Genomic DNA, 15052 nt, shown 5'->3' on the forward strand with positions numbered 1-15052 from the left:
ACCTCTCCACATTCATTCTTGATGAGTACAAGCCCTGTCAATGGCCTGCCAAATGGCTTCAGAGCTTTCCAAGCAGTGGCTTTCACTTCCCTGACAGTCCGTACTTGGCTACTGTAGGCATCGATCACATCATTAAGGCACACTGGTTATCAAGTAGGCTATAAGGGAGTGTCAGGTTAGATGTTCCATCCAAAGCCCTGGGTGAACTTTTATACTTAGTCTTATCTCTGAATTTAGAATGAAACCTTATTTCACATTATGCATTTTCCTCAATGTTTGAGTAACTATTATTATTATCCATTAATTTCAAACTACATAAGAGAGTCCGATTATCTATGAGAAGTCAGGAGAGACAAAACAACACTCTCACTGCAGTTCTCAGATCTGAATTTATCATCTATTTGTTTTGGTTGTTAAGGGCAGGGAACAAATAGGTCATAGGACTCTCACCCTGCTTGGGGCTTGATGTGATCCTGGATGGGCAAGACTGGTCATCTTACCACGGAGGTCCAGTTTTACTCCCTCTAGCAAAAAGGTCAAGTGTGTGAAGGTAGATTAGACACTGGCTTGGTCAAGCTGATGCTAGGGGACACAGAGATTTAAACTTTATCACAGCCAGTGCTCTTTGAAGCTTTTGTCTGCTCTGCACTGGTCAGGGCAATTACAGTGCTTACGTTATTAAACTCAAGGAAAGGCAAGGCATCTCCCAACATTATGTAAAAAAAATAAAGAAAGCGTACCTCCTAATGCTAAAGTACAGCTATCAGTAACAAGTAAAAACAGTATTCTGTGCTACGGTATAACTGCATTCACAGCGTGAATATCTTGTAAGCGCATTTCATTTAAGTACTGGAAATGTATGCAAGTTTTTTGCTATATATGTTGCACTTTTAAGTTTTATATCATTTAATCACACTACCTATTCTCCAAGAGGACTTTACTTCATTGGCCATTGTTGTACAGCATTTCATTTTGAATATTGTTATGTAAAAAAAACTATTCTGCATATACGAAAAATCTCCATTTTAAAAATTTAAGAAAACTACTAGCATTTGCACGGGAGTCAAAAATAATACAAATAATAATTAATGCCATTTATGCTTCTGTATGACCAAATATCCTAAGCTTAATTACTTATCATGAATGTATAGATGGCAGATACTGTTTACAAAGTGTATAATGGGACTCTTCAATAACATTACATCAAAACACAATCAGCTTCAAGCATTCTACAGCTAGCATTCAATGAAGTAACCATAAAATGTGACTGATCTAGAAAGCTTCAGAAATAAGATACAATGTTGTTTTTTTTTAATATGGCTGTCAATAAAAAGTGGTCATAATTTAAAAATGGAAGTCTCAAAATCTAATTTAAAATGATGACTTCAATGTATTTACATACATGTTTCCCTTATGTTGACAAGTGCAGCATTTCCTGATAAAAATACTACAGGAGATCATTTTCATAATTATAGGTTAAGTCCATTTAGTTCATGTCTTACCACTTCCAAAAAAAGCAGGTTAGAACCAAAGTTAGGGTTCTTCTTGGCATTCTTGATGACACATGACTGTACAACCTCACCACCACATTCCACTTGAAGAGATGGGGATGACACACTGGCCATCTGGTAACTCTTCAGGTTTCGCACTCCCCATGCCAAAATCTGTAAAAGCATCAAAACACGAGTTCAGAAAATAAACATCTTATAGAAAAAGTCAGCCTTTTACACATTTTCACTTCTGTCTCACCCATCCTTCTGCATGATAAACTGTATCTTTGGTCTAGCATTTGCATTATCTATGATTCTACATTGATATCTCTTTATTTGGTTGCTTGGAGGAAATATACCTCCAGACCACTGCCAGTAGAAGAAATTATCCCAATGACTATTGCCTATTTAACGAAGTGGACAAATGATGTTTTTTCTAGGGAGCATCACTCTTGGATTGCTAGTGCTTCCTTAGATGGCAGTGTTGAAATTTATACTGTTTAATGAAAAGCTCCTTTCCCTTTTACTGGATGTTGAGATACGGATAGCTTTCCTGAAATTGTATAACATGAAGACATAATATGTTTCTTGTTCCCTTTCTTCCAACTCTTCTGGTTTATTGTATATGCCCTCCAAATTAAAGGAAAGAAGGAAAAGGAGAAATGAGAACATCCAGTTAGAAAACCAGACACTATGAACCATGAGTCACACATTTGCAAAGAAGTATACCAAATGTAGTAAAATAAGTTAAGGCGTTTGGCAAGTTATACTAAATATGAAGAGATCAACACCAAATCTGCTAAAGTAAACACAAAAAAAAGCCTTAGTCATGGTCACCATTTACGACAAGTTCAAGTAACAGCTTAACCTCCCTTATGAAAGTGCTATATCAATTTATTCATATAGGGCTGGATGACAGGTGGCCCAAATCTCAGTGACAGGTATGTATCCCAGAGACTGCACTGTCTCTGGAACAGGCTCCCCATCCATGTGAAGCAGAGTTTGTCCCTAACCCAATTCACGTGCAACTTGGACAACTGAATGGGGAACATGAAATCCATGCCTTGTTTGGCACCTATGTCTCTAATGGACATGGGCAGTCTGCAAATGGTTCATCTCCCAGGCCTCTGCTTGTAAATGTTTCATATTCCAAGGCCCTGCTTACACTTATCAAGGGTATCAGAACTTGTCAGAGATTTGGGATGCATTTAGGATTAAAAAGGCTGGTGTGGTCATTAGCCTAGTAAACACCTACAAAGCTCTGAACTTACAGTGCAACTCAATTACATTAGGCTCAGTGACAAGATGCCATGTATTCCTCATATAAAAGCAGGTCAATAAGTTAAATGTAGGGTGTCTGGCCATCTGGTGCTCCTGCATAGACATTCACATTAATTACAGTGGCAAAGTGGTGCTTATCTGGGAATAGGAACCAGTTAAAGAAAGATATTTATGGTCATCCAAATGATGTAAATAAGAAAGGTGGAGGGGTATCTCCCAAAACTCATTTTACCACAGACTGCAAGTCAGCAAGGGAATAATAACTTTGAAAAATGCTCAGAAATACGATTTTAATAAGGAACAGTGCCACACACCTTTCATGAAGACAAATTTTCCATCTGTAACCCCTCAATTATTTCATCAACTCTGAGACTGAAACAACTATGATGAAAACAACAAATCCCTTGAAGAGATACTCTTAGACTAATTATGTTGTTACCAAAGAATCGGTCATATTTCGACAGTTTGCTCAATAAGACTGACGTTGACAAATCTGCCTCAACTAACCATTTGACTATTTTTTAAGACACCCCACGCTTCAATGGAGAAGATAGTAACATCTTCAGTTAGAGTCTGAGAAACTGCAAATATCCCAGAAAATTCTGTCATTATTGATTGATTGATTGATTGACTGACTGCTTTGTTGGCTGAGGTAAAGCACTGAGCCAAATGAACCTTTTTCAGGCTCAGCACAGGGTTACAATGGTGAAACAAAATAAATATCCATCGCATTATGCTAGCCCTTTACAAAGGTAGTATAGGTAAAAAAAATGTTTACAACAGATTGCAACAGTGATGTAAAAAACAAAAACAAACAATCTCAGAAGAAGACCATTTATAAAAACACACACTTTCACTAATTCAATGAAAGAAGTCACCAAAATTATGTCTTCCTAAGAAAAAGGTAATACCTTCAGCTATACAGACTCATTCAGAGGTAGGGCATTCCAGTTAGATAAGGAGGTGATAAGGGTAAAAACACTCTGTCTCACTTTCTCTGTTTCTCTCTGCCTCTAGATCTAGATCTACCTCATTCAAGGACAGGATCCTATTTTTAAGATTATTTTACATCAGAAAGCATTTCCTTCTAATATTTTCTGAAAGACTGGGAAGTCAAGGAAGTCTTGGGGAAAACTGACCCAAAATTTAATAGTGATGGTATCAAAGAGCTTATAAACAGGCAATAAGAGCCCACAAACATATAGTGTGGGACATGCCTTCCTTTCATGACAGAACAGTTGATAATGTTGAGAACCAATAAACATGCAGTATGGACAAAGAGTTTTCATTTTTACATGAATCCTTTGATAATGCTTATATTTTTGTTAATAAACCTTAAAAAAAGATTAAGAGCCAACAAACATAAGTGCGCAAAAAATGTCTTCATTTCAAGACAGATCCTTTGATAATGGTGATAACTAAAAAACATATAATATGGACAAAGTGTCTTCATCTGAAGACAGATACTTTGATAATGTTGACATTTTTGTTAATAAACCCCCAAGTAAGATAAAGTATGTACAATTCCTGTTAGCAAAGCCGCAGAGAATAACTTCACATCAAAGTAAACTCATACTCAAAATCCAAAACATCCACTTGCTGCCCCTAAAGTGAGCTTATGAAGTCATACTATAAAATAAAGTATGGTTTACAATACACATAGTTTAAGGGTTCTAATAAGCTCAGGCTGGTACGTAAACTGAAAGATACATTTAGCATCCAGGCAATCATAACAATGTTCTTGTCAAGAATTACAGGATAGTACATAAAACTGATACTTGTATATCTTTATAAAAAGCAAGTTACTGCCATCTGTTTAACCAAGAAAAAAAAGTCCCTGAATAAATAATATTCATAGAAGACAAGACAAGTTCATAGTTCATGTGGGTGGCAACAATATGAACAGGTTTGCTCTTACATATATGCAAAAACATGCAGGCTTTCCAACATTCTTGCAAGTAAACAAAAATATATTTAGCAAAATTTTGCCTTTAATTGTACCAGAGTATAAAACCAAAATCATGACCTTCTGTTCATGAATAAGATCATGGTGCCAAAAGACAATCCAGAGCTTATCTAAACAATTTTGTGCTGGTTTGTGATTGACTGTAGAGTTGTCTGATAAAAGCAGATTTATATTTAATTTCTTACCATTGTGTTTCACTGTTTGTAGGAAGAAATGGATAACTTGTAGACATTGGGATTTACTTTGATTTATATTTTCTTGGTTTACCTCTGATTTTCAATGTTTATTGTTAGAAACGTGTAGGTTTTAGACAGGCAAACTCTAGCCATCCCAAGGGGCCTAGTCAGCTATAGATTCACACAGACTCTAGACAGCACAATCCAGAGCTTATCTGAAAATATCATGTGTTGGATTGTAATTTAATGATCTTTACTTTGCTAAAAAGGGGTGCAACTGTGAGCAATAGTGAGCAGAAGCTACTGTCCACATCTGTACATCTGTAAAGGAATTCCAGCATTTGTGCAACTTTCACAACTGGTATGGTCAGAGCAACGACTTAATTCTACTTCATTTAATATTTAATTCTATATTGTTTGTGTGATTTTTCCCATACAAGTTTATTTCAAATCTTTTTGAATTCTGTGGTAACCAATTTGGATTATCCTTTTCTTTTAGAATTCTTTATTAATTTGCAGCTGAAAATGGATTCTTTAAATGAGTATGTCATTAATTATTTGCTAAAGCACAAGTATCTTGTAAAGTGCACTAAATGTTATGTATATTAAAAGGTAGAATCTGTTAACACTGGGGATCTGTGTTCTTCATGTCAAAAGTTGGATGACTAGCTTAGAAGTAAGTCTAGACTTAATGATGATGATTACACTTGTGCAACTGGCACAGTTTGAAGAAATGTTGTTACTTATAGTAATGATTCGACTGATGTGATAAATAATGTTAGGCAAAGAGCAGAGGAAATAGAATGAATTTAGGAAACAAAGTGCCTATTTTTAGTAAAGATCACTCAACTCATATTGAACAAAGAAGTACCACTGACAACATTGGAATTCTGGGCACAGGTATTCAGCAATCTGAGGATTCAGAGCATACAGAAGAGAAAAGGAAGAAAGGATGAAGTTCACAACAAATAGAAAGGAAGAAAAATAAACTGACTAATGTCTATAAAGCAAAGAAAATGCATACTAAAAAGGGCACAGCTTTATCTAACACAAAGATAACAGGGGATGATAACATTTTCTACCAGAAAACTTTCAGGCTACAGAAAAATGTATAATTTATCCAAAGTAAATGCAGAAAGAAAAAAAGTAAGGGGCATCTGAAAAGGAAGAAATCAAAACTGAATGCAGAAAGACTGAAGAATGTTACTGTAAAAAAAGAGGAGAAAGACAGTAGTTAACAACATGTTTTAAGCTGTGGCTGTACAAAGTCAGCTGAATAAGAACTGTATGCTTGCAAATGTAACAAGTAATGCAAACAGCAGGATTAATAAGACTAATGGTGATGAAGATCATTCCTTTGTAACAACTGATACAGCAGATATTATGAATTAGGAGCCAAAGATTCTTCAATCTTGTCAGAAAAAGATATTATTGTAATTGGAGATTCAGTTATTAGAGGGACTCATACTTACATCTGGAGAGAAGGTTACAAACATCAAACAGCATTATGCTAGCCAGGAGCAAAGATGATGTGAGAAAGGCCTTACATCACCTTAATGTTAGGAAGTATGGATCTGTTTTTTTTCATACTGGTACAAATGATCTCATCCATGACTCTCTGACTGTTAGTAGGTAACACACAGCCCTTTTAGATAGCATATTTTGTACAGGTGTTAGGACGTATTTTTCACAAGTCACGTATAGAAGGGAGAGTCAGGTCATTGTGAAAGAAAACAAAATTGAGTGAATACCTATATGTAAAAATGTCCTGTTTTAAAAAATGGAAATGTATAGGCCATCCCAACCTAATTTGGGGCACATGTATTTATACAAGATAGTGTGCACTTGTTAAGATCAGAAAAGAGTATTTTTGCAGCAACTATTTTGCAATATTTGACAAATACAAGGCAGGACTTTTGCAAGGTCAAAAATTTAACAGAACTTGACTAAATTTACCATTTGGGCACAGGAGAAATATATTCTGATTAACAAATCAAAAACTAAGCATACACATTTAGGAGACATAAATTGAAATGTGAATATTTAATGCAGCACACAGTGATTGAAACTGTAGATTAAGTTCAAGACCTCAATATAGTATATGGGTAGATCTAGCTTTTAGTGTTTTTAATCATATCAACCAGTTTGGTTAATGATAGTTATAGAACTATAGGTTGTATAAAAATATTTATAAAATCTAGAAAATTAGAAATGATAACATCATTGTTGGTAGTTGCATTAGACCCAAATTTGAGTATGGAATGATATGGAATAGAAAGGTATGAAGACCTTTTAAGAAAACAAGCATGAGTACTGGAAAAAGTACAGTGGAAATATACCAAGGGCATGCATGAATGTGAAAATTTAAGCTATTATGAAAGACTAAAATATGACATCTTCTACAGAGTCTCATATAGATATTTAAGAGGAGACCTTATTCAGATATATAGGCATTTGGAGACAACTACCTCTGGGAATATTTAGGGTTATCAAAAAGTAGCAGAGAATCATCACACAACCTATACAGAATATTCTATAGAAATGAGAAGTGCACTAATTGCTTCTCTGAGAGAGTAGCTAAAACATGGTACAAACTATTAAATTACATAATACCAAACACTACTTTAGATATTTTAAGAACAGCCTGGATATTTATTATGGAAGCAACTGTTTGGTATATTGGCAGGGTAAAAGGACATTATTGCCAGTGCTTGAAATATTTGTATGTATGTATGTCAAAGTATCTGATCACTGCCAGTTGGACTGGTGTGGCTCAGTGACCAACATGGCTGCTCTCTAGCAAATGGACTGCATCTGTCACCCTAAGGAATATAGGCACTGGACTGGATATTTTTTGTTTACCCAGAATCTTTTTAGAACTGAACAATTCAAACTTGAAAACAAAAACTTGACCAAAAATAAAACCATTAAAAAAAATAGGTTACCTTGCGTCCTTTATTTTCATGAAGAATGACAGTATCTGTACAGTAACATAAACCTGGTTTCAAGACACTAACTCTATACTTCAAATCCCAGGCTATACCTTCTTTTATTTATTCGGCTTCAAATCAAATAGCTGTTGATGCCTTCATACTTATAAGGAACTAGTTAAAAGCTAAGCATTTAGAAAACATCTCAGAGCTCCCACATATAGAACTGCAAGTCAGAATGAGCTGTAATACTGAATCTTGTCAAAATGGGAGTTGATGACATGACTACAGTACAAATCAGTGTTTTGGAAGGCTCTTTCACTCAAACATCCATCAACTTCCAAACATCTTAAGGTTATATCAAAAGAGCTAAATAGTGAACAGTAATTTGTTGTACTGAACATAAATCAAAAGAGTAGAACTAACATTCCAGTGTTTAATCGGTTAGCTGTTTTGTCTCAAAAGTTTTCTTCACACAGAAAAATAAAACAGCAAAGAGTTAAATAAACAATGTATAAAATCACATTGCACATCACATGACTAAGATTTTAACCTTCATCTTTTTAAATATACTTTACCAGTAGGTTCTGAAAAGAAAGGAATAAAGAAGTGCTGGGACTGTAATGGTTGCAAATTTGTTAGGATTACAGTTTCATTTGTTATTATTAGGGGAGGATAAAATGTTAATCCAAGACATATTCAGTGGCAAATCCAGATTTGTGATACACCTGCAAGTTGCATGGAATGCAATGCATTTTATATTGACCGGACAACTAGGGAGTTACCGTTTTGTATATATGAACATGTATTTGCTACTGAAGTAAGTGACAATAAAAATTCATTATCTAAACATTCAGGTACATGCAAAACAAAAAGCTGCATGTCTGTAGTTATTAATGATGTAAGGAATTGAGATCGTAAATTTGATACAAGAGAAAAATTCGAGTGGAAAGAATACTGCTGGCAACTAACATTAGATGCCTGCACTGTACCAGGATTAAATGACAAAGAAAATTTTAAATGTATTTAAAAAGGCGAAGGTTAAACATTAGTCATGTGATGTGTTGTGTGATTTTTTTTTACATTGCATACTTAAGCATTTGCTGTTGTTTTATTTTTCGGTCTGAAGATGTCTCTTTTCAGACAAAAGTGCTAACTGATTAAACATTGGAATATTAGTTGTTATTCTTTTGAATCTCTAAGGTTACAGCACAGTGGGACAAAATGGATGAATGTTGAAAAGATGAATGTTAAAGAGTTCAGCTTATGATGAGCTGAATGATTCCCAAAAAGTGCAGATACTTCAGATTTCAATATCCTTTAATGTTAGAGAGCACACGGCTAACAGCCATTTAGGGTACCATTCAGCTAGGGGCTTTTTCCTGCAGTTATTTGCTTATTCTTCTAAGTAAAGAAATATAAAAGTAGCAATGCTTTACTTAAAAATAAATAAATGTGGCACCCCTGTTCATTGTAGCCACAAGTGGCTGTGGCACTCTTTGGGGGAGGACTAGCCAATCTCCAGATTTTCTGTTCTTTGCCATCTCATGGTCTTCTTCAGAATTCCAGGGATAACAGTAAGTACAAAATGGTAAAGCTGAGCAGAAGGTTTCACTGGATATGGGCAACAGTGGCTGGTGACAGATTATGGTAATTTTTTAATCATGGCATGTAACCATATCTACGTTCATAGGGGTGTACTAGGCTAATGCCCCTGGAGCCTTTACAAGCGTAGCCTATAGGATTACCCTGGCATCATGCCACCCAACCTTAGTTCACAGTGCCTCTGTCAAGCAGAGCCACTGGAGTAATCCCAGGAGTGAATTTTCTATTTCCCATCCACTCATCAATATTTCTCTTGAAGAGGGCCAGTAAGGTGCTCTGTTTGACATATATATCTATTCCATAGCATGGGCAGTCTCTGGGTTATGAACCTGTGCCTCCAGCACATTCTGTTGATTGTGGTAAAGAGGTTGAGGTCTCTGGAGCATGTGGTGTGCAGGGACTGGGATTTCTTTAGATGTAGCAATTCTAACAGAGCTGGTTCACACATGGCTTTGTAAGTCAAGCATAGATCGCTTCTAAGTAGGCGATATGAGACAGAGAATAGTTGGAGTTTTTTGAGTCTGTCCATATAGGACAAGTGTTTAAGGCCTAGGATCCTCTTTGTAAGGTACTTTTGTGGCCTCTTCAATTGTTGCAGGTGTCTAGTGAGGTATATGCCAAATGGGGCATTGTACTAGATGACTGGCCTAATGAGGGAAGAGTATAGGGAGACAATGACCTGTTTCTTCCTAGATGCAAAATCCTTAGTAATGAGATGTGCCACATAGAAGGACTTTCTGACCACAGTGGCAATGTGGTGGTCAAAAGAGAAGTTGCGGTCAACCTGTGTTCCCAGATCTCTTATAACACCTTCTGTGTTCAGTGGACTACCATTGATGTGGTAATTCATGGGAACTGGGTTTTTCCCAAAGGGGATGATGACACATTTTTTGGCATTGAGTTTAAGGCCATGGTTCTGACACCAATCATTGCTCTCAGTGAGGCCTTTCTGTAGTATGTCAACATCACTTGGGGAGTTAATAATAGCTCCCAACTTGCAATCGTTTGCAAACTTTGTCAGCCAGAGTCCCTCCTTGTTGGCCTGGACTTCAGAAAAGTAGATACCAAACAGGAGAAGATCCAGGACTGAACCCTGTGGGACTCCACTTGTGACTGGTCGGCAGTCTGACTTTAAGTCAGCTATTTTCACACTGTGGGTTCTATCTGTGAGCCTGTTTGCAACCCACCTAGTGATGTAGGGGTTGATGCCTAGCTTAGTGAGGTTCTCTATGATTCCTGAATGAGGAACAGTATCAAAGGCCTTGGCCAGATCAAGGTAGGCTGTATGAACCACCTTGCTTTCATCCACAGCTCTGGTGACTGACTCAAGGAAGTTGACCAAGTTGAGCAGGCATGATCTATCCTTCACAAAACCAAAATGTGTGGGATCCAGAGTTTGGAGATTCCCTATATCCTTGTTTATTATGTCCATGATGATGCATTCCATACCTTTGGATATCAGACTCATCAGGCTAATGGGGCTATAGTTCCCAGGGTCTGTAGTTGCTCCTCCTTTGTGGAGAGGGATGACTGTAGCAGTGAGCCATTCGGTAGGGACAAAGCCTGAGGTGAGGCTGTGATTGAACAGGGCACACAGGTGAGGTGCCAGTTCACTCTGCTGTTCATGTAGACTACAGCCAGGGATATTGTCAGGTCCCATAGAAGCTGTATTCTTGGCCTTGAACAGTGCTGTTTTAACCTATGCAGCAATAATACTGGCTGCCTGGCAATCTACTGGTATTGTGATTGGTCCTTTCAGGGGGGAGAGAGGGGTAAAGTTGGCACTGAATCTGTCGGCCAGTACACTGGCAATATCTGTTGACTCAGTATAGGAGGCACAATTGTGCAGTATTGTGCAGTAGCTCAGAGCAAATCTGGGTATTGCCATGGGCAGTGATGACTTTGCAGGTCACATACAGCAGTCACATATAGCAATACATTGCTGCAGCTGATAAGCAATTGAGTATTTGTGTGGAACATTACTGAGGCACTGATGGCTTTGCACGTTACACATAGCAGTACATATTTATTTATTGACATTTAATTACTGGGAAAGTCAGACTGAGTAGAAGCCCATTTTCATCAGACACCCTGGGAGAAATGCTCCAAAGTATTACAAAACACTTTAGCACAATAACTTCACAATCTATAAAAATACAAAAAATAAATACAGTTTAAATAATTACACCAAATTAGATATAATATGAAAATGGTTAAGAATAGATACAAGTTATATAACAATGATTTAATATTTAGAGAAATCTTAGCTAATTTATAAACAAATTAAAGGTAAGTTAGTATAATACAAACAGGAATTTAAATACGCAGTAAGAGAAAATCAAACTTTGCAAAACTAAAGAGGTTTGTGTGAAACAACTTGAGATACATTACTGTAGGCAGTTTTATTGCAGTCAGATATCTGAGGTATACACACAGTCAAAAACAGCTATAACTGCTGGGAGGGGTGGGAGCTCTCTGTGAATTCAAGTAACTGACTTTTCTTGTCATTTACTCAGTGCATACAATTATTAATCTAACTTAGTGGGACAAGTTTGTCTTTGTGTTAAAAAAGGTGGTAAGCTTTTTTGTGGCTACTGTGTGTTATCATGAAGAAACTTGAAATACATTATTACAGCCATGAGAATTATTGCTATTAGTAGAACTATTTTTAATCACAGTCAAATATCTGTGTTGTACAGAGTCATATAATTGATGAGGAAATAGGTTTCTGTGGTTGAAAATAAAGGATCCTGCTATCATGATCAAATTAGACAATTTGTCTTTCTGAATACTGTGTATTTGAATAATTTAGAATACTTTACTATGGCCATTGTTTATCACAGGCAAATATCAAAGGTGTGCACAGTCAATAAAGTAGCTGCAATTGATGAGTGCAGAGGAAGCTGTTTGTTAATAACAATGACTTTTTCATGCTGTTATTTGATCATTGTTAAACAGTCACTGGTCTGATGTGGCAGGAGCACTGTATACTGCAATGCACTATATGCTTTATGTGTGTGTGTGTGTGTGTGTGTGTGTGTGTGTGTGTGTGTGTGTGTGTGTGTGTGTGTGTGTGTGTGTGTGTATTTCAGAGTAACAAGCTGGCAATAACTTCTTTCACCTTCCATCAGTCAAACATCAGCACTGAATACTATAAACGGCTATCTTTGGTGGTCTGCACAGGATGTGTGTGAAAGTAATTCAGTGGCACAGTGGCACAACAAGAAGAACTGCCCTCTTACAGCACTTTACAGTGACTTCTGTGTGGAATGTTAGTAACACTGGAAGATAGGAACAATAGCAGTCAAGCAAACATGACATCCATAACATTCCTCATTATATATAGCTTTAAGCAGACACACTTAAAGCGTCCTGCCTCCATTTTCAAGCACTCAATAGAGCTTCCCTTCCAGACCAAACAGGGCTGTAAATGTCAATTATGATGTAAATTTGCATCTAGCCATCCAATTATCAAGACAAGACAAGCCTTAAAGGTAGTCAAAGTAGTACTTTGCTTGCCTTGTACTGGTAGCCTATTCCACTGGTAGGGAATATGTTGAGTTAAGAATCCATCTCTCCAGCAATACTTGTCTATTTTGTGGTATAGATTTACTTCCTTAGTGTGGGTATTTGTACATCTACCGGTTTTGCAAAAAAGAGAGTCAGGTAGGTCTGGGTCTTTTATTGCTCAAAAAGTAAGACCCAGGTCACCTTGGAGCAACCTGTGGGCTACTATGTATAATGAAAGTTAAGCTAATTTATCAGGATACTTTAAAGATTTAAGACATTTGATTTTATATGTAAGGTATATTTGAGGTCTTTCTGATTGATCAATATGCTTCATTCTGTCATAGTAAAGGAAGAACTGTATTCAGTGATGGATCTGATAGCAGAAAAGTACAGTGGCATGATGATATTTTTGGATCTTGAAAACTTGGAAAGTAACATGGATAGATAAATTAAATCTCTATGGTGGAAACATGATAACCAAATGACAGAGAGAGAAAGAGAGAGACAGAATTGTCCATACAAATATCCATGTCTCATGATTGTGTCTCTCAGAAAAGGTGTGCCATTTAAAACATATGCGGCTGGAACAGCTTTTGTACTGAATGGTACTATGCTGCACCTTTTTGCATTTAACTTGAGGCTGTTTTCAGTACACCTGGTATGTGCATATTCCAACCCTTGCTAGAGTGGTTTAGTATCAGTGGATGGGCAGATATCACTGCCCAGCTCGCAGTCATCAGCAAATGTCAATCAAACTTCTGGGATAGTGGACTTTATGTCTTCAAAATAAATGCTAAACAGAACAGGTGTCAGCACTGATCCCTACAGTACTCAACTAGTTACAATTTTGCATTCAGAGAGATAGTATGGTGCAACTTTCACAACCTGGGATTTGTTGGATATCCAATTTGCAAGGCACCAGATAACCCAGGGGTTTATATAAGTTTGTCTATTTCTTAACAATATCAACACGGGAGATAGTGTCACAAGCCTTGGCTCAATTGAGATAAGCAGAGTGCACTGAGTGACCACTGTCCACAGTCTCTGCAATCTTTTCAAAGAAGCTTACTAGGTTCAGGAGACAGGACATGAGCTTCACAAACTCAAATTTATTGGGATCAAGATACAATAATGTTGCCTTTGTCTGCATAAATGACTTGTTATGATACATTTTATGCCTTTGTATATAAGGCTTGTGAGACTGATGGGCCTATAACTGGCTGCATCTGTAGAGGGGTCTCCCTTGCAATGGGAAATCACAGTGGCTATTCTCCAGGCAACAGGCACAAAAACCTGTGGATAGGCTGAGGCTATAAAGTTTAAGTAGAGACTCAGACAGACAGGCTATACTTGGGACAGATGAGAATGCTGCCTGATATGTTGTTTGGTCCCTCTAAAGTATTACTTTTAATCTTTGACAGGGATTTTAACACTTGTTCCATGGTGATTTCAGGGAAAACTAAATTTTCAGGGACAGTGGGGACAACAACGTGGGCAGCTGGAGTAATGTCATCATCATATTTCACTGCTAATATATTGGATATAGCTTTCAGACTGGAGTATGTAATATCATTATAGATGACCTCATTACATTGTTGGATGTTATTTCTTAATTTCCTGATATACCTGATGAAACATTTGTAGTGTCCTTTATCTGCAATGACCTTAAGCTCATACTCTGCTTTGCTTTTTCTAATTGTTCTTCTTCTTTCAGCTTTTCCTGGTTAGGGGTCACCACAGCAGAACTCCGGTCCGCTAATGATTGGCAGTAGATTTTTTACGGGTGCTGAGGTGCCAGCTTGACGTCCAACCTTCAACAAAAGCACGCCCATTTTACGCATGTCTTTTGAACGCCACTACTCTTAAATTCCTTGCCAACATGTTTTACTGTGGTCCTGAGATAAGGGTTGGAGACCTCTTACAATTTTTCATCATTTTCCTTCATTATACAGTTTATTTTTGCATGTATTCCACTTGACAGGTTTAGTTCTGCATTTATCACTACATTTAGGGAAAACAGGTATTGACTTTTCAGTGCAGCTGTTTAGGTGCTGGTAAAAGTGAGAGGTGAATGCTGCATCTGTATTTGCATGG

The 15052-nt window shown here is 37.0% G+C and overlaps 1 protein-coding gene across 5 annotated transcripts in view; it reads right to left on the reverse strand.

Annotated features, from left to right (window-relative positions):
- The window catches only part of DYSF (dysferlin), a 3914743-nt gene that overhangs the window by 839421 nt on the left and 3060270 nt on the right, over positions 1–15052 (reverse strand). For all 5 annotated transcript variants that reach the window (XM_044064060.1, XM_044064063.1, XM_044064061.1 and 2 more), the window contains one exon: positions 1503–1664. In XM_044064060.1, the coding sequence (XP_043919995.1) occupies positions 1503–1664 (162 nt within the window). The remainder of the gene's footprint in view (positions 1–1502; positions 1665–15052) is intronic.

The sequence above is a fragment of the Protopterus annectens genome, chromosome 2.part2 (assembly GCF_019279795.1).
Source record: "Protopterus annectens isolate FY-2018-M chromosome 2.part2, PAN1.0, whole genome shotgun sequence".
NCBI lineage: Eukaryota > Metazoa > Chordata > Ceratodontiformes > Protopteridae > Protopterus > Protopterus annectens.